General features: G+C 39.3%; 1 protein-coding gene across 2 annotated transcripts in view; it reads left to right on the top strand.

Moving 5' to 3' along the window:
* Positions 1–753: 753 nt before the first annotated feature.
* Positions 754–17,178, top strand: part of LOC150088294 (colorectal mutant cancer protein) — a 498,699-nt gene continuing 482,274 nt past the window's right edge. The window contains exon 1 of one of the 2 annotated variants that reach the window (XM_090369448.1): positions 754–1,104. In XM_090369448.1, the coding sequence (XP_090225574.1) occupies positions 986–1,104 (119 nt within the window). In that variant the 5' untranslated portion in view covers positions 754–985. Of the gene's footprint in view, positions 1,105–16,590; positions 16,696–17,178 lie in introns of those variants that run through there. The other variant, XM_090369449.1, reaches the window with a different exon arrangement.

Raw genomic sequence — 17,178 nt, 5'->3', positions numbered from 1 at the left:
CTAATTTCCAGTCCATGGGTACCTCCCCAGAGTCCATGGATCTCTCACATAGCTTCTGTTATATATTTTTGTATTTGTCATGTATTACCACGTAAACCCCATCTCTCTTTTCTCATGGGCTGAATAAATATCATTAGGAGGAAAATTATTTTAATGTATAGAAAGATATGTGTTATGTTGGATCAACTCTGCAGGTTGTCGCACGTGGGTTGCGGATATCAACTTTTACTGTTTTTTTCCAAAAGAGGGCGCTTTACTTAATATATTGATTCATGGAAAAATGTGCAAAGTTTGTGGATTTACTTTTTCTGCTTTATAAACAAATTATTATTTCGTTTTTAGAATTAACATGTTTACGAATGATATGAAGTCAGCTTTTTGCAGTACTGTATAGGCAGTTTGTTGACCGTATTGTGGTGCTTAAGTAGCAACCGTAATGAAACTGTATTTCGGATGACTTGTTTGACAGGTGGATAGTGTGCTGCATTTTAATTAAGAGAAATCTCTTCAACTTTTAATAAAAGTGATATAATTTTGTCATACACTTGTTGTTTTGTAAGTTTCTTATGTTGTCGACCATGTTTTTAAGAAGTGATTTCTGTTCATTCATTTCATAAAAAAACAATTTTGAAACTAATTTTTAAAACTGCATTAGGATCGATGTTTTCAGTGAAAAAAAATCGGTGACGAACAGTTTACCTGTGCAAAGAGATGATGCAAAAATCTTTCAGGAAAATTCCCGAAAAAGAAAAGTGGTCGAACAGTATTACTTGGGAATTAAATATTACTTATGTTAGTATACTATCCAGCTGAAATTTGCTTGCTGTTGAAAACAGACATGCCGCTTCACCAGGATCATGAAAGAAAGTTGTACAGTAATCAAAGGACAGGCTTGACATGAAGATTTTACTGCAACTGTTCTTATTTTATGTAGTGTGATTATTTTTTTATATTTCATATCCTGAAAACGTTGTAAATATTTACAATGGCTAGTGATGCTAATAGTGATTCTAGTGGTAGCGATTCAGGTTCTACACCTGAAGAAGAGCGAATTAGACGATTATTTCAGACTTGTGATGGAAATGGAGACGGTTTTATTGACAGGCAAGTAGTATGGTTTTTTTGTGGTAAAATCATAGTTTGGTGTCCTCAGTTATTTCTATTTGCGACACCCAAGGAAAGTTAGTAGCGTACTTCGTTGCGTTGTACTTCTACACTCTTGCAAGGTAAAGCTCTTACATGAACAAAAAAAAAAAAAAAAAAAAAAACACGAAAATTAAAGGGGTAGATTAAAAGTGTGTTATAAAGAACACTCCAACAAATCAGTAAACTGTTAACTGGAATTAAAATTTCTCATTTGTGTTTCGGAAAATTATCTTAATAAAATGAAATTTTTAGATGAAATATTTTTCACGCACAAAAAAAAATAAAAATAAAAATCAGTTTCATGCAAAATCATATTTAAAAAAATTTATAAGCATCATAATTTATTTTCTCTCCGCGCATTATTTATGCTTGTGTGTACTATGTAAGCAGTTTGGTTTCATTATTATTTATTTATTTATTGGTAGTAACAGGATTAAGCTATCCAGGAAAACTATATATGGACATTTAAAATGGCCCAACTGATATAATTGGAGAAAAGAAATTCCAACAAAACTGAAAGGAGAAAGGCCTTTGAGCTTTGTTGGAATCAACATTTTTTATAATGATTTATTAGGTGATTTTTTTTTTTAACTTATAGTTTATTCAGATATTTTGATGATGATCAGCTGAAGCTTAACTTGCTTCTGTTGCTGCATGAAAACAGTTCTGTCTCTTGTGTTTTTTTTTTTTTTTCTAGTGCCATCCTTGGCTACTGGTGTTAGAAATGTCTGAAAAGATGCATTCTGAGATATAATTTCTTCTTCTTCTCTCTCACTCTCATGCTTAGTATCTTGGTGACATGACAGCCACACTTCCTGGGTCTACTCTATGCTATTCACCCCTATTTCATTCTTTGGAGAAATTAAGAAAAAAATTTCTGCTACCATCTTCTCTGAGGTTCTTGACTTGTTGTTCTCCCCTTGTGTTTTCTTTCATTTCGACTGAGTCCTCATTGGATAGCTCTTTGCTCTAAGGTTGGAACAACTCAGCACAGCTTCAGTACTTACAATTACAGACTGCTTAACTGCTGTTGCAGCTTTTGAATGACTGCAGGCATGATGTCAACATTGGCCTCAAAATCATCAGGCTTGGGCAAATCCTGGCCATACTTTGCACCACGCAGCTTTTGTGCAGGTCAGTGTTACCTCTTAGTCAGGGTTCTGTAATTTTATCAGTGGCATTGGAGATCTTTTAAATCTCCCAGAACTGCTTGTTGATATACTGGTTTTATTTATCTGCTGTTCTGATCAACTGCAATATAGTTTGATGTTGGTAGCATGTGTAGTTTGATTTTAGCATTAGCATTAGTAGAGGCATATGATGCAAGAAAGCAAGCTTATGCAGCATCAGCCAAAAAAACCAAAAAAAACCCACTTACATTTCACCCCTCCGTTCGTTTGAAATACCTTTCCAGCTGAGCCTTAAATTTATTTAGGCTATCAACTTCCACAACAAGGGATGGAAGTCTGTTCCACCAACCAACTACCCGCTGGCTAAAGGGAAATTTCTGCACAGCTATACTACACCTGTCTTTCCTCAATCTGAATTTATGCCCTCTCAGGTGATTATTCTGAGCAAGAGAAAGAATCCCATTGGCATTGAGCATGCTCAAACCATTCAAGGCTTTATACACCTCGCCGGTGCCTAGTCTCCAAACACTGTAATTTGCAAAACTTAAGCCTTTCTTCGTAAGAGCAACCCTTTGTTCTATTCACTAATCTTGTTGCCCTTCTCTGTACTTGTTCCAGCAGTTCTACATCCTTCTTGAAATTAGGCCTCCAGCCAGACCTGTATACAGTACTCAAGGTGTGGCCTGATCATTGCCTTATACAAGGGAATAATCACCTCCTTATCCCTGCTAGAAAAATTCCTGTATATCAATGACAAGACACCATGAGCTACTCTTGTAGCCCGTCTGCACTGCTCAGAGAACTTCATATCTGCCTGCACAATTACCCCCAGGTCCTTTTCATTCTCTACCACTGTCAGTGTAGTACCACAGAGTTGATATGTTGCTCTGGGGTTGCTGTTTCCCGTATGTAGTACTTTACATTTATCCATGTTAAACTTCATTTGCCACCTCTCAGCCCATTTGCTCAACCTTTCCAGATCCTGTTGCAGCAGCATAGCGTCAGTAGTGTCCTTAACAACCCTGCCAACCTTTGTAAACTTTTAACTTTGTAATCGTCTGCAAACTTAGACATTAATCTTGATATACCATCATCAAAATGATTTATAAATACAGAAAACAATAATGGGCCCAACACTGAACCCCGAGGGACTCCACTAATAACATTAGTCCACGATGAGCAGTGTCCATTGATTACCACTCTCTGTCTTCTCCCTCTCAAACATCTCTTTATCCATAGCAGCAATTTGCCTCCAGTGCCACACTGCTCCAATTTGTGCAGCGGTCTTCCATGTGCAACAGTATCAAAAGCCTTGCTAAGATCCAAATATATAATATCAAAGTTATTCGCTGCATCTCGTTCTTTTGTGACTGCATCATAGTATCCAATCAAATTGGTCAGGCAAGACTTTCCCTTAACAAAACCATGCTGTGTCCAAGCTATAACTGAAGTCTTGTCTAGATGATCCTGCAGTGCTTCTTTAACTAGTGCCTCCATTAATTTTCCTGGAACAGAAGTTAAACTCAGAGGTCTATAATTACTTGTGTCAGCCTTTGATCCTCCTTTGTGAATTGGGGTCACATTTGCACATCTCCAGTCTGTGGGTACCTCCCCTGAGTCCAAAGAAGCTCTCATAATTATGGCTAGGGGGTTTGCTTACTTCCTTTGCTGCTTCGTTTAATATAACTGGAGAGATTCCATCCACCCCAGGTGCCTTTTTTATGTTTATCCTCAACAATTTCTCCTCCACTTTCCTCTCAGTTATTACGAAATCATCTAGCTCACTGCCAGAGTTTACTTCACCTCTGGCATTCCCCTTCCTGAATAACTCCTCGTGTGGGAATGTAGATGCAAAATACTTGTTTAGTGCTTGAATCTAGCAATCGCTCCCTTGTCTATAGGTTGGAGCAGAGAAGTTGTGTTCAGTTGCATGAATGGCAACTATGTTGTGATAACAATCATTAAAATTAACAGGTTGGCTAGAAGCATCATCTGAAATCATGGGTAATTTAAATTTATGGTCTCCTACCTTTACTCTTTTAATTCTGGAGCAGCAACACTGGCAATCCATTCTTGGAATAAGGCCTTTGTAACTTGAACATTTTGTTAGTGTCATGCAGTGGGCAGGTGCGTTTTTATGTGTAGCCTTTCAGAATTCTTGTTTGAAGCAGGGTCTTCAAACTTGTGACTGTTTCAGTATTTCTACCAAGAAGAAGAGTCAACCTCTGGACAACTTTAAATCCATGTGTTAATATCTATCCTTTTTAAATGTAGGTCCTCACTGGTGTGGACCTACATTTAAAAGACATTTCCAAAACAAGATTATCTTATCAATATTAACCCTCTAATGGACAAGCAGAAAATCATAATAGCTGGCATGTGGTTTGTCTTTACTTCACCAATCAGTTTTTTGGGAGAAAAAAGTTGAGGTAGTTTGAAATGGAACACTGGGGAACTTTAAAATTTTATTCATAATCTGATAGTATATTGCATAATATGATCAGAAAACATCAATTAGAGACAAGACATCAAAGAAAAAAAGTTTCTAAAAATATTTCCAAACCAATCTGTACAGCCAAAAATTGAAGCCTCAGGTAGCTGAAAAAAAGAAAGAAAACAAAATGCCTATGTTAAGCTAAAATAAAATGGTGAAATTTTATAATTTTTTTTATAACTTAACTTTTCCAATTAAAAATAATTAATCATAAGTTTCTTGCGACGACCGACTAACTGGTTAAAATAAATTTATTAAAATAAATAAATGATATATACATAAGAAAAAACAGAGATAAAATAAGATAAAAGCATTAGAATTCAATAAGATAAAAGTGTTAAAATATAATATAATAAGTGTTAAAATACACAGAAGCTTTCGAGATGAAGTGCCTCTTCATCAGCTATTCGGTGAATGGTGTACTTCAGTGTATATTGATGGTTACAATATCTGAATAAACAGAGCAAGTACACCATTCACCGACTAGCTGATGAAGAGGCACTTCATCTCGAAAGCTTCTGTGTATTTTAACACTTATTATATTATATTTTAACACTTTTATCTCATTGTATTTTAGCGCTTTTATCTTATGTATATATTATTTATTTATTTTAACCAGCTAGTCGGTCATCGCAAGAAACTTGGATGATATGCAACCTGACATGCAAGGCCTGTTTTCTAAAAATAATTAATGATGGGTAATGAAAGTGAATATCATCCTGGAATACTAAAATCCACCCTTTTGTGACTCAAAAGATATTTAAATTCATATTCAAGTATACTGATGTATCACATACATCAGTGTGCTGGTTAGATGGTTAACAAGTTCACTGCTAGTTGATGCATACATGTGTGAAGGGGTTTTTAATCCATTTGGAAGAACCATTTTCCTTCATCTTGCTGGAAGAAAAACCAGACATTTTTGTCAAGCGTCATTTGCAAGAGGCTGAATAATTCATCCATAGTGAGAAGAAAGTCCAAAAATAACTTTGTCTCTCCAGTGTAGATTGATTCAATCCCACGACTTTTGAATTTGATGCATTAAGGTTGGAGGTCAAGGCAGCAGCGACTGTGTTAATGATAATGGCTCTCAACCTGTTTCAGATTCTCAATCTGATAATGACTCTCAACCTGTTTCGGAATTCCTCTGCAGCAACATTTACCTGCACTCACAATTTAGCAATTATGTTTGTACTGTGAAGAAACAGTTTTTGAAAGTTGTCACAAGCCATTTATAGCATTGACATTAATAGTGGCGAATGATGCAAGAAATGTAGCATCAGCCAAAAAAAAAGAGACTTCTCATTTCACCTATTCATTCCCTCCAATAGTTTGTCTAGTTTTCCTTTGAATTTATTTACACCATCAACTTCCACAACAACAGAAGGAGGTTTGTTCCAGTAATCAACTGTCTGCCCGCTGGCTAAAGGCAAAGTTCTGCACATCTGTTTTGCAGCTGTCCTTCCTCAATTTGAATTTGTGCCCCCTCATGTGAAGTCTGAGCAAGAGGAAGAATCCTATCAGCATTGAGTTTTCTCAATCCATTAAAACCTTAAACAACTCAATCAGATCACCTCACAGGTGCCTAGTCTCCAAACACTGCAATTTGCAGAACCGAAGCTTTACTTGGTAAGAGCATCCCTTTGTTCCCCTCACTAATCTCGTTGTCCTTCTCTGTACTTGTTCCAGCAGCTCTACATCCTTCCTAAAATGAGGCTTCCAGAGCTGTATGTGGTACTCAAGATGTGGCGACTATTGTCTTATACAATAGGATAATCACCTCCTTATTGCTGCTAGCAAAATTCCTGTGTATCATTGTATGCATATCCTATATATCAGTTGTTGTATTGAACGATTTTCACACTTTACTTATACTAGCAGTAGCTAGTATCTTGACTTAGATTATAGTGCACATATGAAGATCTGGACTTGTCTTGGATATCTAGGCAATCAACTGGAACGTTTTTATGGTTTTTACTTTTAGTCCACATGTAACCAACATTGCTTCTGTTTACTCTATTGGCCCATGCTTTATGCATGTGATCTTGTTTGTAGCTACAAGAAAGCTCTGCCTCTACTTTGATTCTGTGATCATTAACATGTGTTATCTGTGTCCCGACCTTGGAGGTGTTGACCAGGAAAGTACGAGTTTGAGAGAAAGTATGTCTGCGATTTTGGATCATCTAATCGGAGATACTATCTCTGAGCAAGACGATGAGGAACAGATGTTGATGAAAAGACTTAATCATGCTTACTCTGGGGTACATGACAAGGATCCCTTTAGCCTGATTGAACTCTGTGATGCAGTACAGTGCATAAGGAACAATAAATGCCCAAGGATGGACCTCATTGAAGGAGCGGTCATTAAACAGGCTCATCGACTGATACCAGGGATCCTTCTTGAAGCTTTTAATAGCTGCCTGCTTGACGAGGCCTTTCCATCACCATGGAAGGATGCCCTATTAAAGCTGATACTGAAGGGACCATCTAGGTCAAAGAATGATCCACGATCTTATCGACCTGTTGCCCTCCTCCCTGGATTAGGAAAGGTGTTTGAAAGGATGCTGATGAGACGGATTACTGACTATACTAAAAAAAAACTTAGGCTGGTCTGGCAGACAATATGGTTTTACTCCAGATCATGGAACAGAAGATGCGTTTCGGTCATTGCGAAACTATATATTAGGCTCGGACAGTAACTATCACAGTAACAGGTCAACCCATCCCTATCTCTTCCATCATGCAGTATAATTGATGACTTTTGAAGTTATGATGAATATTGTGCCGAGAGCCAATATTTCTTACATTTCGAGGGTACAGTTCTAAAACGGTGTTCGTAAGCCAGCAGCTAGTTAGTACACCGGACTGAACCTATTGGTAACTCTCTAGGAGGCTTCCGGATCAGCTAGTGTATACTCGCTACTCTGTCAGATAGTAAATGGGGGGAGTCCGAGTAGTGTGTATACGGGGAGCATTGTCGAGGCCACATTATGTCAAGGATCTGGGTATATTCTTACCGTGTGTACGCCATATCCATAAATTTCATTACTTCATACAGCATGTCCCACCCACTTTTTCTTACTATTGAATACACCATGAATTGTCAAACTAATAGAGCAAGCTTATCTGCGAAAAGATCTAAACCTCCCAAGCACTTCCTAATTCATTTCACAAATATATGTGGTCTCAATTCTGATCTCAACGATGTCCATTTCCACTTGCAGTCTGCCAAACTCCATGTACTTTTTCTTACAGAATCTCAGTTATCGGTTGATTCAACTACTGCTCATCTCAGATGCCCAAATTATTCGCTGTATGATTCCTTTCGCCTCAAAGGTGGTACTTGTGCATATGTCTGTTCTGATATTCCCTGTTAGAGACTTGGCAATTTGCAATCTCCTCTCTTTGATCTTCTCTGGCTTAAAATCTCTCTACCTCATTGTGTCAAATTCATCTGTTGTCTCTACCGTTCTCCCAACTCCACTAATCACTTGGAGCTCTTTGACTTCCTCTCTTTGCAACTTGACTTTCTCCAGTCCAACTTTCCTAACAGTGAGGTAATTTTCCTTGGTGATTTTAATGTTCCCAACTCCAGCTGGCTTCCATTTTCTAGTCACACCGACCCAGCAGGTTGAGATGCTGAGGCTTTTGCAATTACTAATTACCTTGCACATATTGTTCATTTATCTACAAGAATACCGGACAATCCTAATCATACAGCCAATATGCTTGATCTTTTTCTCACAAACAACCCTTCTAAGTACACGGTTGAAGTGAGAGGTCCTTTAGGCACTTCAGATCACAACTTGGTGATTGTCTCTTCTCCAATGAAACCTTTATCTCATGGCGATTCCCAACCTCATGTTGTTTGGCATTACAAGAATGCAAAACGGGATGACCTGCGAGACTTCTTTTCTTCTTTTCCTTGGTCGGATTACTGTTTCAAAGCTTCTGATGTCAATGTTTGCTCGGATCGTGTCAGTGAAATTATTCTTGCAGGAATGGAATCCTTTATCCCACACTCCACTTTAAAATCTCGTCCTTTATCTAAACCTTGGTTTTCCAATAAATGTGCTAAGGCTGTTCAAGAGAAGAATGTTGCATACCGTAATTGGCTTGTTTCTAATTTTTCCGTTTCATTTTCTGCCTACACCAAAGCTCACAACAATTGTAAAGCAGTTATTAATCAGTCCAAACTAGAGTTTGAACAGGCTAAGAGTAGAAAACTTGCTTCTTGCCCTAATGGTAGCTGAGCATTCTGGTCTCTTGCCAATAGCTTGCCCATCTCTGCTCCCACCTCTGTCCAAACCAGATGGTTCTGTTGTCACTTCAGCCAAGGATAAAGCTGACCTGCTAGCATCCCATTTTTCTTCCAACTCATGTATTAATGATCTTGGTAAAACACCTCCCACCATTCCCATCACGCTCCATTCAATGCCTCCTGTGATCTTCCATCAAAAGGATGTCAGAAGGATTTTGATGAATCTTGATGCTAAGAAAGCTCCAGGTCCCGATGGTATTTCTCCACTTGTTCTCAAAACCTGTGCTCCTGAACTTACTCCTATTCTTTGCCGCCTTTTTTCACTTTCTTATTCCAAAGTTGTTTTTCCTTCTGCTTGGAAATTTGCTCCTATCCAGCCAGTTTCTAAAAAGGGTGAAAAATCCCTCCCATCCAATTATTGTCCCATTGCAATTACTGCTACTTTTTCTCAAGTAATGGAGAAATCAATTAACCGCCAACTCTTAAACTACCTAGAAACCTTCCGTCTGATCACCGATCGCCAGTATGGATTCCGTCAGTGTCGATCCACTGTCTGGCTTATGTTACCTATTTATGGACTAATTCAATGGAAAGATTCGGTGAAACACAAGTAGTTGCTCTTGACATCTCAAAGGCTTTTGATCGTGTTTGGCATAAAGGTCTTCTAAACAAGCTTCCGTCTTATGGTTTGCCAAAAAAATTACTGTTTTTAGTAATTAGTTATCCAGTTTTCTCTCTGATCGCTCACTGAGGGTGATGGTAGATGGCTCTCTGTCTTCTAACTTCTCCACTAATGCCGGTGTCCCCCAAGGTTCAGTTCTTTCCCCCACTCTTTTCCTCTTGTATATTAATGACCTTCTTCCATTGACTGGAAATCCTTTCCATAGTTTTGCCGATGATAGCACATTGCATTCCACTTTCCATTTTGAGAAACCTTGTCCTGCCCAATCAGCTTCAACTTCTTGAAAATCTGCTACCAATTCCTTAAATGCCGATCTTCAGGTAATTCTCCAGTGGGGCAAAGACAACTTAGTTGATTTCAACCCTTCTAAAACTCAGTCTTGTCTTATATCTCGCAAAAGGATTCTTCTGCTCCTGTGCATATCTTTAGTGACACTCCGATTTCTAGGCAAAATGATATATCTCTTTTGGGGATTACCCTGACTTCTAATCTCTCTTGGCACAAGCACATTACAAATATTGCTTCCTCTGCATCTAAAAAACTTGGTTTTCTCTTTCGCTCTAGGCGTTACTTTTCTTCCAAACAGCTGCTCACTCTGTATAAATCGTAAATCCGCCCTGCCATGGAATATTGTTCCCACAACTGGGGTGGGGCCCCCAAAACCTCTCTCAGGCTTCTTGATTCCATTCAGAAGAGGGCAGTTAGGTCAGTTAATGATTCATCTCTAACAGAGTCTCTCCACTCGCTGTCTCATAAACGTACTGTTTCTGCTGCATGCCTCTTCTTGAGATACTTCCATGGGCACTGTTCTGAATTGGCTTCTATAATTCCTGCTCTCTCTTTCAAAACAGTCCGAACACGTGCCGCCACCAGCCGACATCCATTTACTGTCCACCTTCAAACTCACAGAACCAACTTTTCATCTTCCTCGTTTATTCATTGAGCTGCCGTTTTCTGGAACAACCTTCCTTCATACGTATTTCCTGAAAATTACAGTCTACAGAAGTTCAAGTCCAATATCAACAAATACCTTCTTTCATCTTCTCAACCTCCAACCCAAGCACGGTACTAGGTACTGTAGGTTCTAATACCTCTCGTGTTTGGGGTTTACGTATAAAAAAAACAAACATATAAACTATATCCTTGGAATCTTTATTGACTTTGAGGGAGCTTTTTACTCCATTCAATGGAGCAGCATTCTTATGATGTTGAGACTTGCACGCTGTTCAACTAAGATCTTTAGGGTGGTAAAGGACTACTTCACGCACTGTACAGTGACTGTTAAGTCGTCAGTTGATTCTATTGTACGAGTGGTGAACAGGAGATGCCCACAAGGATCGGTTTTTGGACTACTAATGTGGAACCTAGTTTTGGAGGACTGGTTGTGTAGGGACTTCGAGCATACAGAGATGGTAGCATATGCCGATGATCTTGTGTTGCTTATTGAAGGAAAAAGAAAAAGAAATACACGGATGCAACTAGAAACCAGGTCACAGCAGGTTTTGTTTGAACTTAATAACTGGTGTAGGTTACATAAACTGACTGTATCAGGAACCAAAACAAAGACAGTGGTCTTTAAGGATCAATTTTTGAGTAGAAGACCCCCCCGGTTGTTAGAATGAATGGGTCGAGCCTAAAATCGGCAAGGCAGTTAAAATATGTAGCCATTATGTTTGACGGATCTTTGACTTTCAACTCACATGTTTTTTTTTTTTTTCTTTTTTTTATGTGAACCCCAAACACAAGAGGCATTAGAACCTATAGTACTTAGTACCGTGCTTGGGTTGGAGGTTGAGAAGACGAAAGAAGATATTTGTTGACATTGGACTTGAACTTCTGTAGATTGTAATTTTCAGGAAATACGTATGAAGGAAGGTTGTTCCAGAAAACGGCAGTTGAATGAATAAATGAGGAAGATGAAAAGTTGGTTCTGTGGGTTTGAAGTTGGACAGTAAATGAATGTTGGCTGGTGGTGGCAGCACGTGTTCGGACTGTTTTCAAAGAGAGAGCGGGAATTATAGAAGCCAATTCAGAAGAACAGTGCCCATGGAAGTATCTGTAAAAGAGGCATGCAGCAGAAACAGTGCGTCTATGAGAAAGCGAGTGGAGAGACTCTGTTAGAGATGAGTCATTAATTAACCTAACTACCTCTTCTGAATGGAATCAAGAAGCCTGAGAGAGGTTTTGGGGGCACCACCCCAAATATGGGAACAATATTCCATGGCAGGGCGGATTTGCGATTTATACAGAATGAGCAGCTGTTTGGAAGAAAAGTAACGCCAAGAGCGAAAGAGAAAACCAAGTTTTTTAGATGCAGAGGAAGCCATATTTGTAATGTGCTTATGCCAAGCGAGATTAGAAGTCAGGGTAATCCCCAAAAGAGATATATCATTTTGCCTAGAAATTGGAGTGTTACTAAAGATAAGCATAGGAGCAGAAGAATCCTTTTTTCGAGATATAAGACAAGACTGAGTTTTAGAAGGGTTGAAATCAACTAAGTTGTCTTTGCCCCACTGGAGAATTACCTGAAGATCGGCATTTAAGGAATTGGTAGCAGATTTTCAAGAAGTTGAAGCTGATTGAGCAGGACAAGATTTCTCAAAACGGAAAGTTGAATGCAATGTGCTATCATCGGCGAAACTATGGATAGGATTTCCAGTCAATGGAAGAAGGTCATTCATATACAAGAGGAAAATAGTTGGGGAAAGAACTGAACCTTGGGGGACACCGGCATTAGTGGAGAAGTTAGAAGATAGAGAGCCATCTACCATCACCCTCAGTGAGCGATCAGAGAGAAAACTGGATAACCAATTACTAAAAACAGTTGGCAAACCATAAGATGGAAGTTTGTTTAGGAGAACTTTATGCCAAACACGATCAAAAGCCTTTGAGATGTCAAGAGCAACTACTTGTGTTTCACCGAACCTTTCCATTGAAGTAGTCCATAAATGGGTAACATAAGCCAGGATATCACCAGTGGATCGACACCGACGGAATCCATACTGGTGATCGTTGATCAGACGGAAGGTTTCTAGGTAGTTTAAGAGTTGGCGGTTAATTGATTTCTCCATTACTTTAGAAAGAGTAGAAGTAATTGCAATGGGACGATAATTGGATGGGAAGGATTTGTCACCCTTTTTAGGAACTGTCTGGATATGAGCAAATTTCCAAGCAGAAGGAAAAACACCTTTGGAATAAGAAAGTGAAAAAAGGTGGCAAAGAATAGGAGTAAGTTCAGGAGCACAGATTTTGAGAACAAGTGGAGAAATACCATCAGGACCTGGAGCTTTCTTAGCATCAAGATTCATCAAAATCCTTCTGATATCCTTTTGACGGAAGACCAAAGGAGGCACTGAATGGAGCGTGTTGGGAATGGTGGGAGGTGTTTTACCAAGTTCATTAATACATGAGCTGGAAGAAAAATGGGATGCTAGCAGGTCAGCTTTATCCTTGGCTGAAGTGACAACAGAACCATCTCGTTTGGACAGAGGTGGAAGCAGAGATGGGCAAAAGTTGCGGCCAATAGCTTTGGCAAGAGACCAGAATGCTCGGCTACCATTAGGGCAAGAAGCAAGTTTTCTACTCTTAGCCTGTTCAAACTCTAGTTTGGACTGATTAATAACTGCAACAATTTACAATTGTTGCGAGCTTTGGTGTAGGCAGAAAATGAAACTGAAGAATTAGAAACAAGCCAATTACAATATGCAACATTCTTCTCTTGAACAGCCTTAGCACATTTATTGGAAAACCAAGGTTTAGATAAAGGAAGACATTTTAAAGTGGAGTGTGGGATAAAGGATTCCATTCCTGCAAGAATAATTTCACTGACACGATCTGAGCAAACGTTGACATCAGAAGTTTTGAAACAGTAATCCGACCAAGGAAAAGAAGAAGAGAAGTCTTGCAGGTCATCCCATTTTGCATTCTTGTAATGCCAAACAACACGAGGTTGGGAATAGCCATGAGATAAAGGTTCCATTGGAGAAGAGACAATCACCAAGTTGTGATCTGAAGTGCCTAAAGGACCTCTCACTTCGACCGTGTACTTAGAAGGGTTGTTTGTGAGATAAAGATCAAGCGTATTGGCTGTATTATTCGGATTGTCCGGTATTCTTGTAGGTAAATGAACAATCTGTGCTAGGTCATTAGTAATTGCAAAAGCCTCAGCATCTCGACCTGCTGGGTCGGTGTGACTAGAAAACGGAAGCCAGCTCGAGTTGTGAACATTAAAATCACCAAGGAAAATTACCTCACTGTTAGGAAAGTTGGACTGGAGAAAGTCAAGTTGCAACGAGAGGAGGTCAAAGAGCTCCAAGTGATTAGTGGAGTTGGGAGAACGGTAGAGACAACAGATGAATTTGACACAATGAGGTAGAGAGATTTTAAGCCAGAGAAGATCAAAGAGAGGAGATTCCAAATTGCCAAGTCTCTGACAGGGAATATCAGAACGGACATATGCACAAATACCACCTTTGAGGCGAAAGGAATCATACAGTGAATAATTTGGGCATCTGAGATGAGCAGTAGTTGAATCAACTGAAAACTGAGATTCTGTCAGAAAAAGTACATGTGGTTTGGCAGACTGCAAGTGGAAATGGACATCGTTGAGATTAGAATTGAGACCACGTATATATGTGAAATGAATTAGGAAGTCCTTGGGAGGTTTAGATCTTTTTGCAGATAAACTTGTTCTATTAGTTTGACAATTCATGGTGTATTCAATAGTAAGAAAAGTGGGTGGGACATGCTGTATGAAGTAATGAAATTTTTGGATATGGCGTACATGTGGTAAGAATATACCCAGATCCTTGACATAATGTGGCCTCGACAATGCTCCCCGCATACACACTACTCGGACTCCCTCCAGTCACTATCTGGCAGAGTAGAGGTAGCAAGATTATACACTAGCTGATCTGGAAGCCTCCTAGAGAGTTACCAATAGGTTCGGTCCCGTGTACTAACTAGCGGCCGGCCTGCGAAAACCGTTTTAGAGCTGTACCCTCGAAATGTAAGGAATATTGGATCTCGCCACGACGTTCATTATAACCTCAAAAGTCATCAATCATACTGCCTGATGGAAGAGATAGGGAAGGGTTGACCGGAACTTAGCCCTAGAGACTAAACATGGGTTCCACCACTTCAAGCCTCCAATAAGCAAAGTGGTGGTATTTCACCAGTTGATGAGAGTCATCTACCACCTAGTACTGCCTGGTAACATAGAGGGACGGCATTCCTCCATGTGGTGTGGGCGCCACACCTCGACCCCTGCTTACGTTGGTTCACACCTGGGTGGTCACCCACCATGTGCTTGTGCATGGAGGTTATACCCAAGATTACTAACAGTCCCACCATCGTGAAGGTGCAAGCAGAGGATTTGGCTGTCACAGACCGTCCGGACTTTGCCGAAATTGGGTCCACTTGACTTGAGTGTCACCCGAATATCAGTTCCATCAGCGTTTTAGACTCCCAGGTAGCAAGTACAGCTTGTCTGGCATATCTGAGAGAATGTCTGTGACAACCTCAAGGACCACATGTTACTTATCTATCAGAAAAGGTGAGGAATTTATTGGGATAATCACTAGAGTTGGCTGGGGAATAAAAGGTAAGGTGCTGAACTTTCTATATGAATGTGTATTTATCCCCATGGTAACGTATGGTGCACCAATTTGGTTTGAACGTCGTGTAAGTGGAAAAGTATTTACTAGAAAGCTCAGTTCCATTCAAAGAGTAATGCACCTTAGAATGTGCATGGCATGCAGAACTGTGTCGACCCCAGCTTTGCAGATTGTGACTGGAAAATTGCCTATTGATCTGCGTTTATTGTATTGTGCATTGGCCTACTTCATGCACTGTGGCATTTCCTGTTCTTTTCTGAATATACAGGTGGACATTTTGGCAGATCCCAGGAAGGAAAGGACAAGAATCTGGGATGCTTTGGTATAAGTCTGGCAAGAGCGTTGGAGTGTTTGTGATAAAGGGCAGATTACACAAAATTTTTTTCCAGATTTAAGAAATGCAGCCTCGATAAAGTTCAAATGGTTTTCCCCAAACTTACAAGCTATGTTCTTATTAACTGGTCATGGTTCAATTAATGCAAAGTTGCATGATTTAGGAATTAATGAAAGATCTAGTTGCCATTGTGGCGAAAGAGAATCATGGGAATATATTATTTACAACTGTGAGGAGTACTGCGATCTACGAATTGAATTGGTATCTCGGGTTAGTAATCTCAATCTTATGGCAGAAGGCTGTAAGACAATTCTAGTTGATAAACAGGAGAACTTCTTGGCTTTCCAAGCCTTTGCAACTGCAATATTTCTTAGACGGAAGACTCTTCTGCATCTGGAAGCCTTGGATTTGTAATGCGGTATGATGTATGCCAAATTACCTAGAATTCTGTGAAATCGTTGAGGCTTGAGTCTGCTATATCCACTGCAACTCCAGCTCCTTGTGCTGGAATTTCTGCCCTTGGCAGCTCCTGGCGCTGGTATTTCTCTTCTTGGCAGCTCCTAGCACTGCTGGCTTTCCAACAGATTGTGAAAAAATGCAGATCTTTCCAATGAAGTTTGGACTTTGTCTGAAATTTAATTATATGTAAATTTTATTTTTTATGTAATTTGATTATTTTTCAATTTGTTCATATCAGTCTTTTTTGGTCATGGCAGGTTTTTTCCCTCCCTGTACTTGGGCAAACAGGAGTGGGAGTATATAAGAGTACTGCTAAATTATGTGTAACTGATAGCGGGGTTGCCATTGGTTGGCTGAAACCGCTTTATGTAATAAATATCAATAAAAAAAAAAATAAATGTGTCCCGACCTTAGACAAATGATATACTTTGCTGATGTCTGTATCTGTGTAATCTGAAGTCATTTCTTCGTTTTCTTATTAGATCCAGATGAGCCAGGATAATCATTTGCAGTACACTAGGAATTTGAGTTTGACTAGCACTTAGAATTCGTGCATTTAAACTGGAGTAGTAAAGTAGGTATTCAGGTATAATTTAGAACTAATGAACTGTGTATCATGCTGCTCATTGAAATCTGTCTAGCTGAGTGACTTGTACAATAACTGCACCACAAGCTCAGTAGAGTATCTGCCATTCCAAATTATTGCACAAATAACACACAGCATATTTGATGTCAAGATACTTATAATTATGGTGCCTCCGTAGCCAGGTGGGCAGAAGCAGAAGTGCGTAGCACACGCTTCTTGATTTAGACCAGGGTTCGAGCCGTGACCACCAAATACGAAGGATGCGGAAAGGTCAGGGAATGACCACCGTATATCCCCGGAGCAATATGGCCTTAGTTGCTAATGCTCCTAAAAACCAAATAACAAACAAACAACTTATAATTATTTATTTTAGTTTTATTAATCAGATATTTGTCAGATATGAAGTTCTATGAGCAATGCAGACAGGCTGCTAGGCCAGCTCATGGGGTTTTGTCAATGATATACATGAAT

Source organism: Mastigoproctus giganteus, chromosome 3, assembly GCF_048544385.1.
Source record: "Mastigoproctus giganteus isolate SK-2022 chromosome 3, ASM4854438v1, whole genome shotgun sequence".
In the NCBI taxonomy this organism is placed as follows: Eukaryota; Metazoa; Arthropoda; class Arachnida; order Uropygi; family Thelyphonidae; genus Mastigoproctus; species Mastigoproctus giganteus.
This window is presented reverse-complemented; position numbering and strand designations above follow the sequence as displayed.